At 56.0% G+C, this 18370-nt stretch overlaps 1 protein-coding gene across 1 annotated transcript in view; it reads right to left on the reverse strand.

The window, feature by feature from the left end:
• Window positions 1-16670, reverse strand: part of TMPRSS13 (transmembrane serine protease 13) — a 32708-nt gene extending 16038 nt beyond the window's left edge. Inside the window, exons 1-7 of the mRNA XM_084807088.1 lie at window positions 16605-16670; window positions 14833-15439; window positions 7548-7703; window positions 6690-6812; window positions 3492-3614; window positions 3122-3251; window positions 2418-2510 (exon numbers count right to left, since the gene is read on the reverse strand). Of these exons, the coding sequence (XP_084663214.1) occupies window positions 2418-2510; window positions 3122-3251; window positions 3492-3614; window positions 6690-6812; window positions 7548-7703; window positions 14833-15439; window positions 16605-16670 (1298 nt within the window). The remainder of the gene's footprint in view (window positions 1-2417; window positions 2511-3121; window positions 3252-3491; window positions 3615-6689; window positions 6813-7547; window positions 7704-14832; window positions 15440-16604) is intronic.
• Between the last annotated feature and the right edge of the window lie 1700 nt (window positions 16671-18370).

Below are 18370 nucleotides of genomic sequence, written 5' to 3' on the forward strand. Positions count from 1 at the left end.
GCTCAACCACACTACGAGCGAGAAGGATCTTGGAATTGTCGTCGATCACAAGCTGAATATGAGCCAACAATGTGATGTGGCTGCAAAAAAGGCCAATGCTATTTTGGGCTGCATTCATAGAAGCATCGCTTCCAAATCCCGGGAAGTACTAGTTCCCCTCTACTCAGCACTGGTTAGGCCTCATCTGGAGTACTGTGTCCAGTTCTGGGCACCACACTTTAAGAAGGATGCAGACAAGCTGGAGAGGGTTCAAAGGAGGGCAACAAAGATGATCAGGGGACTGGAAACAAAGCCCTATGAAGAGAGACTGAAAGAACTGGGCATGTTTAGCCTTGAGAAGAGAAGACTGAGGGGAGATATGATAGCACTCTTCAAGTACTAGAAAGGTTGTCACAGAGAAGAAGGCCAGGATGTCTTCTTGATCATCCCAGAGTGCAGGACACGGAATAATGGGCTCAAGTTACAGGAAGCCAGATTCCGACTGAACATCAGGAAAAACTTCCTGAGTGTCAGAGCAATACGGCAATGGAACCAATTACCTGGGGAGGTGGTGGGCTCTCCCAGACTGGAGGCCTTCAAGACGAGGCTGGACAGCCATTTGTCAGGGATGCTCTGACTTGGATTCCTGCATTGAGCAGGGGGTTGGACTCGATGGCCTTGTAGGCCCCTTCCAACCCTACTATTCTATGATTCTATGATTCTATGTTTGGTGGTGATGTGAAAGAGGGCCTTGTCAGTAGCTGTTCCCAGGCTGTGGAACTCCCTGCCGAGGGAAGCTATATTCAATCCCTCCCTGTTGAGCTTTTCATTAAAGCAGGACTTTGGCTCGTAAACTGGCCTGTTGGGTTGGATGCTATATTTATTCTGTAATTGTTGTGCTTTTAATTGTGATATAATGCATTTGTTTTATTATTATTTTAATCGAGTTTTATTTATAACAGTAACTGCCTTGAGTGCCATCCTTCCTAATAGAAAGGCGGGGTACAAATCAAACAAACAGATAAATAGGGGGTGCAGGCTTGGCCACAGGGGAGACACTGCTCTGTCCTCCTCCACAGTGCTCTGCCACTTGCTCACCACTTGCTCGCACAAACAGGGCGATGCAACCACAGCGGCACCAGCATGAGTCGTGTGCACGGAGCAGCACATCTGCATGTGGGACGCCCCCTGGAGTGTGTGGCCTGGGCAGGTTGCCCCACGGTCTGCTTGTTCAGCCAGAGTCTTTCCCAGCAGTGCTACCAGTGACACACGGGGAGAAGGCCGGAGGGGCAAGCAGGCAGCCTGGGCAGGCAGCATGCAAGATGCACTGCTGCCAAGAAAGCTTCTGCTCAGGAGGAATGGTCAGAGGGGCCTGGGTGATGCCAGTGCCCCCCACATCTGCTGCCCCTGGGGGCTGCCTCACTCTGCCTCATGGCAGGGCTGGCCCTGTGCTGCTGCAGCTGTCGACAAACACTGGCTAGCAATGCGGCCATCACAAAAGGTACAGGGGCTGGGCCCTTCTCTCCACTCCCTGGGGACAAGAATACGTTGCACTCCAGGGCTCCTCCCAGCACAATGATTCCACTATTCTAGGGCTCCAGATAAGACCCCCTAGCAGGTCTGTACCAGACGTGAGCACCTCTCTTAGCCCAGTGGGACGCCAAGCAGAAAGTGCGTTGACCGGCGCATGCGGCCTCTCCCTAAGCCACCAAGTAGATGCAGTTTCTGCAGAGTACCAAGCGGCAGGGAGAGGCCAGTGCAGCCTCATGTCCGCCCCACAAAGGGCAGTGGTGGTGAAGAGGCCAGCAGGGTCCAAGTGTGGCTCACAAAGAGCAGGGCTGGGCAACCTCAGGCCCAAGGTCCCCATCTGGCCCTCTGGCAGCCCCAGAAGGCCACGCCCCTTCCCCTGACCACCAAATGTTTGGTGGCTTCCCGGCTTTTGTGCTGCCCCCCCCCCACATGAAATGCCCATCCTGAAGCTGCATTCCTGGCAGGAAGAGCTCCAAGCTAAAACAGGCTGGCCTTGTTTTGCATTTTTGGCCCCACCCCTTTTGCTTAGAGCCCCACCCACCAATGAAAGGCACACAAGTGCACCTCCCCACACCATACCCCATGCCAGCTTCTCTGAAGCTGAATTGGGCTCTCGGGCTGAAAGAGGCTCCCCACCCCAGACATAAAGTCACGTTGCCCCATGGCTATGAAGCCCACTGAGCTTAATTGACCTCACCACTGCTGCAGAGGTCACAGGACTGGAAATCTCAGGGGTCTGCCAAATGCCCTGCTCCGAAATAGTAATGGCGGCAGCTTGCCAGGGGCTCTTGCCTGCTTCCAGTGGCCTGGGCACAGGAAGGGAGGCAGGGGTTGGCCCTTCCCCATGGCCCCCCTTCCAGAGCCCTCTGTGCTCCCCAGCCCCAGCCGCCTCCCATCTGCCCCATCACCTGTTGAGACTCTGCTGGATGGTGTCGTGCATCTGTCCAACCGCAAGGCTTTTCCCAGAGAAAGGCAGAGGGACATACTCCGTTTGGGAGGTGCTGGGGAGACAGAAGGGGTCTGCAGTCACCTTGGCTGGAGGCGAGAACAGCCGGGCGGGGGATCCCTTTCTTTGAGTATCAAAACATGTCTGTCCCAACCTGCTGCTCTTCCAAGAGCCGCAACCGCCCACACGAATCTGCCAGGAAGAAGCCCTCCCGGGGCGTGGCATGTAGCCCACACAGGGATGTGAAGGGGGTGGTTGGTGGCGTGTGGGCGGGCAGTCTGGCATTGACCCAGTGGTAGTGGTGGCCTCCTTGACCCGTGTCTGGTCTGCCCTGCCCTGGTGGCCCCACAGTGAACCTCCCGCCTTGCCCCCAATGACACAAAGCCTTCTGTGTGGAAGGCAAGGCTCCTGACCGCCCCACCCAACAGACGAGCTTTCTGTCCGTTCCCCCAGGCTGGAGGGCCCGAGATGTGCAGCCCGAGATGCTCCTCCGCTGGCTGTGGGAAGGGGGCTGGCAGGATGCACCTCCTCTTCCTCTTCCTCCTCCCAGGGATGCAGGTGGCAAGCCAAAGAGAGACCCGAGGCTGGGAGTGGAGGGGAGACAGGTCGCCTCCTTTCTCACCTGCCCCACTGCCTGCCCGCACCCCACATGGCCCCAGGAATTACTTTAGGAATCCGAGCTGTCGGCAGGTCATTCTGGAGAAGTCCTCAGTCCAGGCCTGGCTGCACACGGGCAGCCACCGCTGCTCTGCCCTGGAGTAGACGTGGAGCAAGGACTGGTTCCAGCCAAAGCGCACTGCCGGGTGGGGAGAAAGAGGGAGAGGTTGAGATGAGCAGGCAGGTGGGTGGGTGGGAGGGGATCCTCCTGGGACAGTGTGCAGCATCCGAAGCTTCAACTCAACTCCTGTCTTGCTGATGCCAGGGCTGTGAGTCCCCTCCCTGGCCAGGGAAGGGCTGAGTCCTGGTGCCCATCGCGCACATAGCCCCCGCCCACCCCATGCCGATTCCTCCATAAGCCAGGCCCTGGGCCCTTTACCACAGTCCAGCTCATCGCTCCTCTGAGAGCAGTCTGCGACCCCGTCACACCGCACAGCATGGTCATTGCAGCTCTCGGCCGGCTCCTTGTACACGATGCCTGTGCTGGATCTCCAGAACAAGACTGCGGGGAGAGGGGGGCACAGTGAGAAAAGGCTGCACTGGGCTGGCAGGGGCTCAGCTGAGCCTCCAGGGTTGTCCTGTGACACAGGGATGCGGGGAGGACTGGACCCTGAGCCCCGGGGGCGACTTCCTAAGGGAAAAGCGGTGCTTGGCCTGGAAAATCCAGGAAGTCCTTGTTCAGCTGGGCCTGCGTTGTCCATTTAAGGGGCTCGTCAGTAACACACACACACACACACACACACACTGCCCTGGTGGCCAGCAACCAGTGCTGGAAAGGGGGCTCTGGCATGGGAGACGAAGTCCCCCCCCAGCACAGGTGTGAAGGAAACACAGCCGCGCATGGCCCAAGGGAGGTGGTGGCGGCTGCTCAACCAATGCAGGATTCAGAGCCAGAGCCGCCAAGGAAGTCTGAGGCAGGCTTGCCAGGGTGCTCGTCAACCCGCCGGGCAGCTGCTGCTCCCTGCACCCCACAGGGCCTGGACAGCCTGCCAGAGGTCTGCTGGGTGCGGAAGCATCCTTCCGCTGGCCGAGGGTCCTTGGGCTGCAGGCTGGAAAGTGCTAGCCCAAGCCAGATCTGTTCTGAGGAAGGTCACCCAGAGGCGGCACCAGATCTGCCCCCCAGCAGGGAGAGGTATCCCACCCTCGGATCTGCCACACTCCTGCCCCAGATGACAGCTTGCTGCGCACACCCCACTCCGCCCAGTGCCGCAGGGCTGCCCCTGCACCGGCGCGGCTCCCATGACCGTCCCTGGGGCAGAGCTGCGCCCTGTGGCGGCGCGGCCGGGCTCCTGCCGCCGCGCGCCTTGCCCACCAGGGGGCAGGGAGCTCCAGGACCTGCAAGGGAAATGCTCCCTTCCTGCCCCGGGTCCAGGAGGAGCGCCAGGCTCCGGAAACGGGCCGCCCTTGGCAAGGCAGCTGCCTTGCGGGCGCTTCCACTCAGCCGGACGGAGGGCCCCGGTGCCACCACCAGGAGCCCTGTGCGGCTCTTCCGCCTCGCCCTCCTCCTTGGGCTGTTTCGTGGAAAGAGAAGTGCTGCACGAGTGGAGGGAAGACGAGGGACGGTTCCAAGTGGAGGGCGACTGTGTCTGGACCACCTGTAACATTCTGAGAATGAGGCAGTGCCAGTACACAATCAAAGCCCCCTCCGGAAGCACCCCGGTCGCTCCCACCTCACAAAGATGCGGGGAGGGAAACGGGGGGAGCTGTACCAGAAGTGAACAGGATCCCTTGTAAACGACAGGGCACCACAGGTGTTTCCACCCTGGCGTGGGCTGCGGGACTTCCCTGCTTCTTCACAGGACATCAAAAAGTTGTTTCCCCTGCTTCGCCCACTTTTTCCAGACCACAGAAAATCCTGTTTTTCTTTTTAAAGAGCAGAGCAGAAGTGCTATGGCCACATCTCGGCTTAATGCTCCACATCTCGGCTTAATGCTCCCCTTCTCTTTGTTTGCTTGTTTTTTAAAAAGAGGTGCATTTTGTGTGTGTGCAGGGATGTACTGGGCAGTGGGCTGAGCCTATTGCTACACATCTATGCTTCATCACGCCATCACTATTACCTTTCTAGTCAGCGCCATTCTGACAGCAGGGGGGGTTTTGTTTGTAAAAATTATCTTTTAATTTGCACTACAATGCTTTCACCTGTATTTTTAAGATGTGCACAATAGAGCTTAAATGAAAAAGCATTTTAGCACAAATTTTAAAAAAGATTTTAAAACCTACTAGAAACATGCTACTTTTCCAGTTGGCACTATTTTAGCAGTGTGAGATTCTTTTAACTGGTGCTAAAATACTTTTTGACCTACTTTTTAAAAAAGAGTTATTGGAAGTTATTAAAGTGTGATGAAAAAGCATTGAGGCTTGCAAAATGTTCTCAGCCTGCACTGCTGAGGTGTCTTGGCTGAGGTGAGGTCCCCTTCCCCACTCATACGGCGAAGTCACAGCCCCTCGCATGGACAGAACATGGGGGGGGGATCATGCACACACAGAGAAAACAGGATGCTCACCAGCATGTGGAGAGTCAGCTGCAACCCCACCCGTAGCTGACAGTGGAGGAGCCTGGAATGGATGTAGCCAGGAGCCACCCAGGGGTGCCCAGCAAGGGGAGGGGAGTGCCCCAAGAGGGAAGGAGCCTGGCAGGCAGCCACTCGCTCTCTCCTGCTCTGCAGTGTTGCTTTCAGAAGCCACCACCGGGGAGGAAGGACCAGCATTTCTGAGCAGCCATCCTGGCATGTCCGGTGAGCAATGTGGGCACACAGCCACCTTTCCATGAAGTGGGAAGAGCTGTGAAAGCAGGTCACAACAACTAAGGCTGGGCGGGGAATTCTCGGCCAGGCTTGGCAAAGCCCCAAACCCAGAATGTGGGAGGCCTGTTGACACCATACCATTTGCATGTATTCCTTGGCATCATCCGTTCAAGCCGCCTGTTGACAATGAATCATTTCCCCATTTGAAAATCATAGCCTGTGAGTCAGTTTGGGCAAGCACAGGAGAAGAAGGGCCATCTAGGCAGAAGGCCCAGCCAGCCTCCCCCCTGCCGCTGCCATCGCCATGAGGTCGGGTCTTGCTTCTGCCCTGAGGCAGAAGGAGGTGAGAGGCTGTGAGGAGCGTGTGGGCACCGGCACCTGCGTGGCTACACGGACTGGTGCTTCTGGGCGCTGCAACGGAGCGAGCGTTGGGTTGCTGGGTCCCTCCCTTTCAGCCTGTGACCAGTCGGTCACTCCCACAGCCCAAGAGTGCTGGGCCACAGCTGCCCCGGACAGGGCTCGGCCACTTTGCAGACAGCCCCAAAGCAAACACCCCGGAGGCCTGGAAAGACGGCAGTCTGCAAACCACACACCCATTTCCACCCAAACACCGTTCATCTAAAACTAAGGTTCAGGGCTGCATATGTTAGTTCCCCTCAAAGAGCCGGATTTCTCAAAAAGAGGAAGAAAAAGTGCTGATATTTTGCTTTGTCAGATATTTGACCTCGTCCATGAGGTCCAGCCCCTTCTGTCAGCAGGACCCCCCTTCCCAGGGCCAAAGGCACCCTGGGGCTCCCCTCCCCACCACACCTGGCAAGCCAAGGAGAACTCACAGAGCAGAATGAGGGCGAGCAGCAGCACGATGAGGACCAGCAGGCTGGCAATCAGGGCCACCCTCCTCTGGCCCATTCCCCAGGAGGCCTTGAAAGTCGGGGTGGAGGAGGTGGCCGCGGCAGCTGTGGTGGGGGAGAAGAAAGCCGGCTGGTTACTCATGTGGCCAGACACAGAGGGATGGAGCAGCTCTGGCAGCCGCCATGCCAAAGGATGTTATCCTGGTAGGGGTACAGTGTGATGGAAATGATGGGGGGGGCAGAGAGGGCGGCGCCCCCACACCTTCTGTGACAGCCCCTGCAGTTGCTCTTTTTAGAAGGCTATGGGGGATAGGGGCATGGTTTGGCTAAACAGGCAGGATGGGGCTTGTAGGCTTTATTAAGCCCTCTCTCCACCTTCCCGTCCATAATGAGAGCGCTGGGTGATACGTGGCTGCTTGTACCCTGAAGGGAGCTGCCCGAGGAATGCAGCAGAAGCCACACCCACCCCTCCCCTCCCGTGGCAGAGAACAGCCACAAAAGGTGCTTTGGGCCACAACTGCCAGCTGGGGTACACAGAAGGCTGCTGGAGATCCTGCTAATGCACAAGACCCCCTGCCCTGAAAAGGCCAACCCTACTGGGAGGCGATGGGTGACTTGTCCTGTTGCCACAGCTCTGGAAATAAAGTCCCCTGTCCTGCAGCGTCCCCTTGCCCCCTGGCTCTGCTCCAGACAAAGAAGCAGGGTGGGGGAGGAGCTCGGAAGGCCCCCCCAACAGCCGCTCGGAAGGCACTCTGACAGCCCTTCCAGGAGATCCCATCCAGCCTCTTCCCCTGCAGGGACACCCACAGGCGCTTCCCACCTCCGCCGTCTCCGCCTTACCCCTGGCGCTCCCACGTGCCATGCGAGGCAGAGGCGCCGCTCTGGACTCTGCAGGGCGGGCTTGGAAGGCGATTTCTCGGAATGGCTCCTCAGGTGGGGCGATGGTGAGGCCGAGGGAGCAGGACTCAGGCCGCCATGATGTGGGGGTGGACTGTCCTGTGGGTGAAGAAGGCCGAGACGAAGAAGGGGCTCTGAAAATGCCTCCAGTCCTGGCTCTTCCTCTGAAGGAGCCAACAGGCAGCCTGGGGAGGCCCAAAGGGCAGCTCTGCGAACCCAGGCCCCTTCCCGTTCATGGCTGTGGCAGCTGCCAAGCAGAGGTGCCTCCGCAGAGCAGGCATGGGAGCAGCGGGCTTGTCCGCTTCTTCTTGGAGGGATAAGGACACAGGACCCCTTGGCAAAGAACCAGCCACAGCAGCAGGGCAAGGACCCCCTGGGCTCACTCAGCACCACGTCACCCGGACTAGAGGCAGCTCTTGGGGTCTTTTTATCAGCCAGCGGCGCTTGAGGGGCCCTCTGGTGTCACCCGGCCTCCTAGGAGGAGGGGCCCTTCTGGGTATGCCATAGCCAGAGCACTCCCTAACAGCCCTCCAGACAGCAGCAGCCCTGGCAGCACAGGCAGGAAGCCAGCCATGTCCGAGCCACAGACGGGGTTCCCCTTCCCAGCCTGGCCATGCCTGACGAAGAGTTCTTGGACAGAATGGGGGAACTACAGCAGCAAAGGGCAGACCAGGGGCTTGAAGAGCAACAGCAAGATGAGGCGGTGGGAAATGCTGAGGTGAAGAAAAATGGAATAGAGGATACTCCTTGGAAAAGGGTGACAGTTAGGAGAAGAAGAACTAGACGCCACTCTGCACCAGTGGAAGCAGTGGAGCTGTGGAACCGATTCCAGGTACTTGCGGATGAGACTGGAGGACAGCCTGGAGAGGGAGAATCACAGGGGAACCTGCATGAGAGTGAGCAAGAGGCTGAAGGTCAGTCAAGCAGAGGCGATGAAACCCAGGCCTACAAGAAGAAGAAGAGAAGAGTGGTAGTAGTGGGAGACTCCTTGCTGCATGGGATCGAGACCCAAGTATGTCGCGAAGACCCATGGACTCGCCAGGTATGTTGTCTCCCGGGAGTACACATTAGAGACGTGACTGAAAGGTTGCCTGCACTCATAAAGCCCACTGACAGGTATCCCTTTCTTCTCATCCATGTGGGAACAAATGATACTGCCAAGCGGAGCTACAAAGAGATCACGTCAGACTTTGAAGCTTTGGGAAGGAAACTCAAGCACTTTGGGGCCCAGATAATTTTCTCATCCATCCTTCCAGTAGTTAGAAGAGGGATAGAAAGGGAACGAAAAATACTCCGGGTGAATGACTGGCTACGAAGGTGGTGCCGACGAGAGAGATTTGGATTCTGGGACCAGGGCTATACTTCCTGGAAGATGGGCTGTTGGCAAGGGATGGGTTGCACCTCACAAAGGCTGGGAAGAATGTGTTTGGCCACAGCATGAAGAACTTCATCAGGAGGGCTTTAAACTGAATCCTACGGGGAAGGGAGATGTAATGTTGGGGGTAACAATGGACATAGGCGCATGCACTGCAATGGAGAGAACAGCTCTGATAGCGCCCAATAATAGTCTTCAGACATATGTAGGAAGAAAGCCAGACTATGAAGCACATGGTCTTCGATGTCTATATACTAATGCCCAGAGTATGGGAAACAAACAGAACGAACTTGAACTCTTAATACAGGAGGGAAATTATGACTTGATAGGTATAACTGAGACTTGGTGGGATGACTCTCATGACTTGAATGCAGCAGTTGAAGGATATAACTTGTTCAAAAAGAACAGGAGGAACAGAAAGGGAAGTGGGGTTGCACTATATGTGAAAAATACATAACTCTGCACAGAAATACAGGAGGATGAGCTTGGTAGCTCCATCAAGAGCATCTGGATCAAAATAAATGGAGCAAAGAATAAAAGGAACCTGGTGGCCAGGGTCTACTCCCGGCCACCCAATCAAGGAGAAGACAAGGATGAAACTTTTGAAAAGCAAATAGCCAATGTTTTAAGGAAGCATGATGTAGTAGTAATGGGGGACTTCAATTTCCCCGATATTTGTTGGGAGACAAATTCTGCAAACCATGGCCCCTCCAGGAAATTCCTGACTTGTGTGGCGGATAACTTCCTCCTACAGAAAGGAGAGGAAGGAACTAGAGGATCGGCTATCCTTGACTTGATCCTAACCAACAGACATGACTTAGTGGATAAAGTAGCAGTTACAGGAACTCTGGGGGAAAGCGACCATGTTGTACTTGAGTTCTTGGTTCTAAGGGAAGCAAAAGCCGAGTGTAGTCAAACGCGTACCCTGGATTTTAGGAAAGCTGATTTTAATAAACTCAGAACAATGATCAGTAAGGTCCCATGGCAAGCGACGCTAACGAGAAAAGGAGCCCAAGATGGGTGGGAACTTTTAAAAAAGGAAATTCTCAAAGCACAATCACAAACAATTCCAACAAGAAGAAAAGGTGGAAGACAACAGAAGAAGCCAATGTGGCTTCACAAAAAGCTTAGGGATGACCTGAAAACAAAAAAGGACACATATAGGAAGTGGAAAGAAGGCCAAGTAACAAAGGAAGAGTACAGGCAGGTAGCACAGAATTGCAGGGATGGCGTCAGGAAGGCTAAAGCGGAGAACGAGCTGAGGTTAGCGAGGGATGCTAAAAACAACAAAAAGGCTTTCTTCAGCTACGTGCATAGTAAAAGGCAGAGGAAAGAAATGGTGGTTCAGCTATTAAATAAGGATGGCAAAACGATAACAGATGACAAAGAAAAGGCAGAGGTGTTCAATTCCTACTTTGGCTCAGTCTTCTCCCAAAAGAGGGTCGATGACCCCCCTGGCAAAGGCCAAGTACAGGCTGAAGGGGCAGGATTGCAGCTTGAGATCGACAGGCATATGGTCAAGGAACACCTCATTACTTTGAATGAGTTCAAATCTCCAGGGCCAGATGAACTGCATCCTAGAGTCATAAAGGAACTGGCAGAAGAACTCTCAGAACCGCTGTCTATTCTCTTTGAGCAATCATGGAGGACGGGGGAAGTGCCAGATGACTGGAGGAGGGCTAACGTTGTCCCTATCTTCAAAAAGGGTAAAAAGGAGGAACCTGGGAACTACAGACCAGTCAGTCTGACATCAATCCCTGGGGAAATTCTGGAGCAGATGATAAAGGAATCCATCTGGAAGCACCTTGACAACAATGCCGTGATTACTCGAAGCCAACATGGATTTGTCAAAAACAAGTCCTGCCAGACAAATCTGATCTCATTTTTTGATCAAGTCACCTCCCTTGTAGACCGTGGGAATGCTGTAGACATCATATACCTCGACTTCAGCAAAGCTTTCGACAAAGTGCCCCATGATATCCTGATGAGCAAACTAGCTCAATGTGGGCTAGATGAAACAACGATCCGGTGGATCCACAGTTGGCTACAGAATCGGACTCAAAGAGTGCTTATCAATGGGACCTTCTCAAGCTGGGGAGAGGTAACGAGTGGGGTACCGCAGGGCTCAGTCCTGGGCCCAGTGCTCTTCAACATTTTTATGAATGACTTGGAGGAGGAAGTGCAGGGAATGCTGATCAAATTTGCAGATGACACAAAATTGGGAGGGATAGCTAATACTTTGGAAGACAGAAACAAAATTCAAAGTGATCTGGATAGACTGGAGTGCTGGGCAGAAAACAACAGAATGGCATTTAATAGGGACAAATGCCAAGTTCTGCACCTAGGAAAAAGAAACCAAATGCACAGTTACAAGATGGGGGATACGTGGCTCAACCACACTACGAGCAAGAAGGATCTTGGAATTGTTGTCGATCACAAGCTGAATATGAGCCAACAATGTGATGTGGCTGCAAAAAAGGCCAATGCTCTTTTGGGCTGCATTCATAGAAGCATCGCTTCCAAATCCCGGGAAGTACTAGTTTCCCTCTACTCAGCACTGGTTAGGCCTCATCTGGAGTACTGTGTCCAGTTCTGGGCACCACACTTTAAGAAGGATGCAGACAAACTGCAGAGGGTTCAGAGGAGGGCAACAAAGATGATCAGGGGACTGGAAACAAAGCCCTATGAAGAGAGACTGAAAGAACTGGGCATGTTTAGCCTTGAGAAGAGAAGACTGAGGGGAGATATGATAGCACTCTTCAAGTACTTGAAAGGTTGTCACAGAGAAGAAGGCCAGGATCTCTTCTCGATCATCCCAGAGTGCAGGACACGGAATAATGGGCTCAAGTTACAGGAAGCCAGATTCCGGCTGAACATCAGGAAAAACGTCCTGACTGTAAGAGCAATACGACAATGGAACCAATTACCTGGGGAGGTGGTGGGCCCTCCCACACTGGAGGCCTTCAAGACGAGGTTGGACAGCCATCTGTCAGGGATGCTCTGACTTGGATTCCTGCATTGAGCAGGGGGTTGGACTCGATGGCCTTGTAGGCCCCTTCCAACCCTACTATTCTATGATTCTATGATTCTATGACCGCTCAGAGCACAGCGTCTCCCTGGGCCGCGGAATGCTGCCGGGCCATGTGCCACAGCAAGCGACAGCGTCCCTCCCTCTGATTCACACACAGCCTTCCTGAAGGGACCTGCTGCATCCTCCCTCCCCCCTCCCCCACCAGCTGCAGCAGGAGCCGGGGCAGCCGGGGCGGGGGCAGCGGCCGAAGTGGGTGAGAAGCGGGGTCAACACGCCGCAGTGCTGCTGCTCCAACCCCGTCTGGAGCAGGCTCCCCTCCCCACCACCACATTTACGGAAGAAATAAGCTGCCAGGAGATGTGATCACAGATCCCCCCTGCCAGGCGTCCTTCCGCCCAGAGGCAAGCCGCCCTGGCCTTGGTGAGCTCCAGAAGGCCTTTCAGCAGTCTGGCTGCTCCTCTGAGGGAAGCCCTTCTCCTTGTCCACGTCCGGCACGGCCGCACCGTTCTGCTTCGGAGGCTCTTGGCACGGGGCACGAGGGCCCGTCCATGAACAGAGTCCGTCTTCTGACCCCAGCACAGCAAAGGCAGAGGCCTGGCAGAGATTTCCTAGACAGGCCTCTGCGTCTCGCGCTTGGTTGGCTTCTCAGGCCTCGGCTCTTCAGGCCAGTGGCACGCAGGTGCTGCACATCACCCAGTCTCCCAGTGGGAACAGGAGGCTTCCAGTGAATTTTGCGTGGCTGCAGATTTGTGTGCAATGAGCAGGCCCCCCCCCCCCGCACTCTGGAAGGGCTGCTGCTGCCTCCCTGCTGCCAAGGAACGTGCAGGTTACAGGCCTGAGGAGTTTGTTGACACTGGCGGTTTCCTTCCAGTCTAATTGGAAGCACACACACACCCCGCCACACCTTGAGGCTCTCCTAGCCATGCAGGTGCCACCACTGTGCCAGGCTTTCACCAGGGGCACACACAGGACTAGCCGCTCCTCCCAGCATCCAGCCCACCCCTGCCTGTCCTCGCAGCTGCCTGAGCCAAGTGCAAGCAGCCCAGATTCCTGGACTGGCAGACATGCAGGGCTGGGCTGTGCACTTTCTGCAGGGCAGTCGCCACAAGACACCCGTCCTGCTCTTTGGGCCCAGCCGCTGCCGCCGCCCTGTTTGTTTCAGCTCCAGGAAGAGGGAAACAGCCCCTGTCTGCCCCGCAGGCCAGCAGGTGGAGGAGGAGGAAGAGGAGGAGGAGTGGGGCTGCTGTGGCTCCTGGGCTGGCGGGTTTCAGGCCCCTGAAAAGATCCCTGGAAGCGAGGGGGGGGGGCTCAGCCCATCCACCAGGGGCAGGATGAGGAGGAGCAAAGGAACACCCGAGGAGGCTCAGCCCCAGAAAGAGGCGAGCTTCCAAACTGCGGGAATCATCCAGCCCACGGGCACAGGTTCTCTGGGAGAGGCGGATGTCCTGCTGCAGCTGACACGATGCCCCCCCATTTCTTGCAGGTGAGGATGAGGTGCCCGGAGGGGAGGGGCAGATGGCAGGCCCCACCGCCAAGCTGCAGAGCTCCCCCTCCCCTGCTATTGCAAGCCAGGAAGGGCAAGCGCAGAACTGGGGGGCTGGGGGTGTCTATGCTCATGGACCCAAAAACTGCCCAAAGGCAGCAAGCAGGACTTCTGAGCTCCCATCTGTAGGCCACATTGATTGGGGGGGGTTGACATCTAGGCCACATTGTCCCCAGTGTCCACGGGACAGTAGAAGGGGGATGGGGTCAGGACGGCAAGAGACAAATCAAAGATGTGGAGGAGACCACCCTGAGAGGAAGTGCCAGTGGTGAGTGATCATCCAGCATGACCCACAAGTGGCCGAGGGACAATTCGGGGCACAACACTTCCTTCTCAATGCCCGTTCACACAACCATCCTGGCAGGGGGGCAAGTGGGCTGGAGCCTGGCCTGTTCCCAGGAGGCGGAAATGGCTCAACACCTTCCCTCCCAGAGGGGAAACAGTCACTTTGGCGGGAAGCGGCCCAATGGGGGCCACCATTTTCAGCAGGTCTGAGAAATGCCAGGGGGCACCACTGTGGCTCTCGGGCCTGTGCTGGCAGGAGGGTCTGCAAGGGCGTCCCCGCTGCTCAGGGAGAGGTGGGGACCTGGGCCATGGTGACAGCGCAGGGAAGCCATGAGCCTCGCGACCAGCCCTGCCAGCGCCGGCTCCGGGTGCGGGGGCCGGGCACAGCGGCGCTGGCGGGCTCAGCTGCCTCCGCCCTCCCTCGGGGGGCTCTGGCAGCCTCACCTGGAGGGGCCGTGCCCCAAAGCCCCCAGGCAGCTTGGCCTGGCGCTCTGCGATGCCTCACAGTGCCTCAGAGCAAGCTCTGCTAGGGGCAGTGTGGGAACTGGGGGCGGCCGTGGACCCCCGCCCCCCGCCCAGGCCTGCCTGAGGCGCCAGGCGGGGAGCCTTTGCAACGGGGCCCTGGGCAGGCGCCGGCGGGAGCGGGCCCCGCTGGGCCCCGGGATGCCAGCGCCGAGTATCTGGGGCCGGGGCGGAAGGGGCCCCGCACCAGCGCTTCCAGAAACATCCCCGCGAGGAAAGCCCCTTCCTTTCTGGAACGTCCCCTTCCAGAAACATCCCCGCGGGGCTCCGTCCTCCCCCTCGGCTCACTCACCGGGCGCGGCCCGCCGTCCGTGGCCTCCCCTGCTCTGCCCCGGGGAGAGCCAGGGTCAGTGCAGCCCCGCAAGGCCCATGGCGCGGCGCAAAGGGCCAGTCCGCCTTGCCCGCCCGCCGGCGCACTCCCTGCAGCTGTGTGGCAACCGGAGGCGCAATCCGCGGAAGAAACCGGACTGACCTGAAACGCGGCTCGGCTCCGCGCAGCTTCCCTCCCAGGTTCCGGCAGGCAGGTGGAGGTGTCGCCCTTCGCGGGCCACAGGAGCCCACGGGCCGAGCGGGCTTCTCCGGCCGGAGAAGCGGCCTTCGCTCCCTGCCCGCTCGGGCCACCACACACACCGGCCTCGGCGAGCAGCTCCCCAGACCCGGAGCCCCTCCGGCCGGGCACCGGGCAAGTCTCCGCAGGCAGGCAGGCTCAGGGGAGCCCCACCCATGGGAGGCCAACAGGCACCTGGGAGGCGGCGGGTGCCTGGCTCGGGAGGGACGGCGGCGAGGCGGAGGAAGCTCCAGGGAGCCCCATCACCTGGCTGGGAGCACCTGTCCCGTCCGGACCCTGCCGGGCTGCAGGATGCTGGGGCGGGGCAGGCAGGAGCGGAGCGCGTCTCTGGAAGGCCGCTCCGGCCCGTGGGAGCCTGGCGCCGCCGCCACCCGTGCGCGAAGGAGGCGACTTCCCCGACCCATCCCCCGCCCCCTGCACTCGGGGCCTCTGACCCAACAGGTCTCCAGCAGAGAGGAGCCACCTTGCCGCAGGGTACTGTTTTTGCTGGATCGGCCACTGGGCTGCCCTGCTACAAGCAGGCCAGCCTCAGAGACAGCAGGAAGAGGCGCTCAGCATCTACGAGGAGGGGTGTGAGCGAGAGAGTGAATCCTTCTCTGTGTATACGCCCAGGAAGAGGGAGCCAGCCTTCCCCCCCGGGGGGGGGGGGGGCTTGGATTCTGTGGACCGATGAACCGCCCTGTCTGTAGCCACTGGGCTCCCATGGCTCCCTGCCCCAGAGCGAGCTGATTCCAGCCCCTCTTGTTCAGCTGGGACATTGACCAGGAGAAGTTCAAGAAGACCTGAAATTGAATCCACAGTGTTGACACCCCCCTGGGGGGGGGGGCAGAATTAAACTCAGATCCCAAACCAGGGCTGGAAGGTTGGGGAGCAGGTGGGAATCCCTTGCCAGTCAAGGAAGGTTCCACATTTGCACTTTTCTCCTTTTGATTGTCTCCCCCCTCCCCCCGGAGCCAATGCTCTTGCCCTTTAGACAGAGTGATTCTTGGTGATGGAGATTCATTTGTCACTTTTACCCACCTTGAGAAGAGAAACGGCTATACATCCAGATGTATGCACGTATGTACATTTATTTGAAGGACTTATTCCTGCCCTTCATCAAAAGACTCACAAAATTTACAAACACAATACAACCAATCTAAACACAATCAGAAATATACAAAATATACTAAAAAACACTAGGTTCAGCATACGAACACCAAACCAAGCCAAGATAAAACAGACTAGACTAAATTAAAAGGTCGGAGACTTTTTTATATATAAAGAAAAGGTCTTCTCCTTGCGCTGAAATAACATCAGGATAGGTCGCAGGTGGGTGTCTCTGAGGAAAGCCTTCTACAGTCAGGGGATGGGTAGAGGTGGTTCGATGGTAGCCAGTCACCAGGCCTTGGGTGGTGGGGGAACCTGAGGAAGGGACTCTGAGGAGGAGCTCAGTGCATAAGCATGCATCTATGGAGACAGCAAGCTATTGCTCAGGTACCCTGGGCCCAATCCACAAAGGGCTTTAGAGACCAAAGTCAGGAGCATAACTTCATATACTGTATGTCCCCCTAGCAATACAAAAGAGGCCCTAAGACTCAGGGAATGGGGTTGGTTCCTGAATGACTCCATGGCCTAAACAACCCACCATCACTCAGTGGAAAGAGAGAGCTCAAAGGCTCATGGAAGGATCTCACCACAAACACGCTGGACTGGAGGGCAACCGCTATGGCTACTTGGGAGAGGTGCCCATGATGATCCATCCCCAACCTCTTGATGGACACCCCCGACCAAAGACTCCTGAGAAAATGTAGCAGCCACAGGATAAGAGGATGCATTCTCAGATGGATCAGCAACAGAAGGACAAGACCTGCTGAAAAAAGAATCAGCATGGTTTCCATAAAGGTAAGTCTCATTAACCTTTTAGACTTCTTTGAGATTGCCAATAAAAATGTGGACAGGGTGATCCGTTAGACATTGGTTATTTGGATTTCCAAACTGCTTTTGACAAAGTCCCTCATGAAAGACTCCTAAGCAAACTTAGCAGTCATGGAATAAGAGGAGAGATCATCTTATGGATCAGTAACTGGTTAAAGAACAGAAAGCAGAGAGGAGGAATAAATGGTAAATTCTCCCAACAGAGGGCTGTAAACAGTGAGGTCCCACAGAGATCTGTATTGGGACCATGGCAATTAAACTTATTCATAAATGATCTGGAATTAAAAGTGAGCAGTGAAGTGGCCAAGTTTGCTGATGACATCAAATTATTTAGGGTGCTTAAAAGAAAAAGGGATTGTGAAGAGCTCCAAAAGGATCACTTCAGACTGAATGGGCATCAAAAAGGCAAATAAAGTTCACTGTGAGCTTTAGCTATTGGGTGGTATAGAAATAAATAAATATGCAGTGATGCATGTTGAGGCAAAAAATCCCAACTTCAGGTATAAGCTGATGAGATCTGAGCTAGCAGTGACTGACCAAGAAAGAGATCTTGGGGTTGTGGTGGGCAGCTCAATGAAAATGCCAGCCCGGTGTGTGGCTTCTGTGAAAAAGGGAAATGTTAAGCATAATTGGGAAAGGAATTGAAAATAAAACTGACGAGATCATACTCCTCTCATACAAATCTGGTGCAACCACAGTTAGAATGCTGTGTACAGTTCTGGTCACTGCACCTAAAAAAGGACATCACAGAGTTTGGAAAAAGTGCAGAAAAGGGCAACTAAAATGATCAAGGGACTGGAGCAACTCCCCTGCAAGGAAAGGTTACAATAGCTGGGATTGTTTAGCTTGGGAAAAGGCGAGGAGACATGGTAAGAGGTGTACAAAATTATGCCTGGTGTGCAGAAAGCGGCTAGGGAGACATTTTTCTCCCTCCCCCATAATACTAGAACCCAAAGGGGTCCTCCCATGCAGCTGACTGGCGGGAGATTGAGGGCAGGCAGAAGGAAGGGCTTCTTCACACAGCACAGAGTTAAACGATGGGATTCGCTGCCACAGGATGTAGTGATGGCTGCCAGTCTGGATGGCTTCAGAAGGGGGTGGACAAGTCCACGGAGGAGCAGGCTATCCGTGGCTGCTAGTCCCGAGAGCTCTGTGCTGCCTCCAGCATCTGAAGCAGTGAGCCTCTGGACACCAGCTGCTGGGGAACATGGGCGGGAGGCGGGATCGTGCTCCTGTCACCACTTGTGGTGCTCTCCTAGGCAGCTGCTTGGCCTCTGTGGGAACAGAACACGGGGCGAGAGAGGCCTTTGCTCTGATCCAGCATCAAGGCTCTTCCTGTATTCTTAACACACGTTTCAGCACCCAGCAAAGGGAAAAGTGAGTGATGGAACTCCTGGGGTTCAGGACCCTGAATGGCAGCCCCAGCGTCCTTCAGGCATGTCCTGTGCTGCTGCTACTGTCCCAAATGTGGGCTGAGTGTGGTGGCGGGGGGTGGGGGAGGTTTGGACCCTGGCCCTGCCTGCCA

The sequence above is a fragment of the Heloderma suspectum genome, chromosome 6, assembly GCF_057233095.1.
Source record: "Heloderma suspectum isolate Gila_16-S chromosome 6, 16-S_ref, whole genome shotgun sequence".
Classification (NCBI taxonomy): Eukaryota; Metazoa; Chordata; class Lepidosauria; order Squamata; family Helodermatidae; genus Heloderma; species Heloderma suspectum.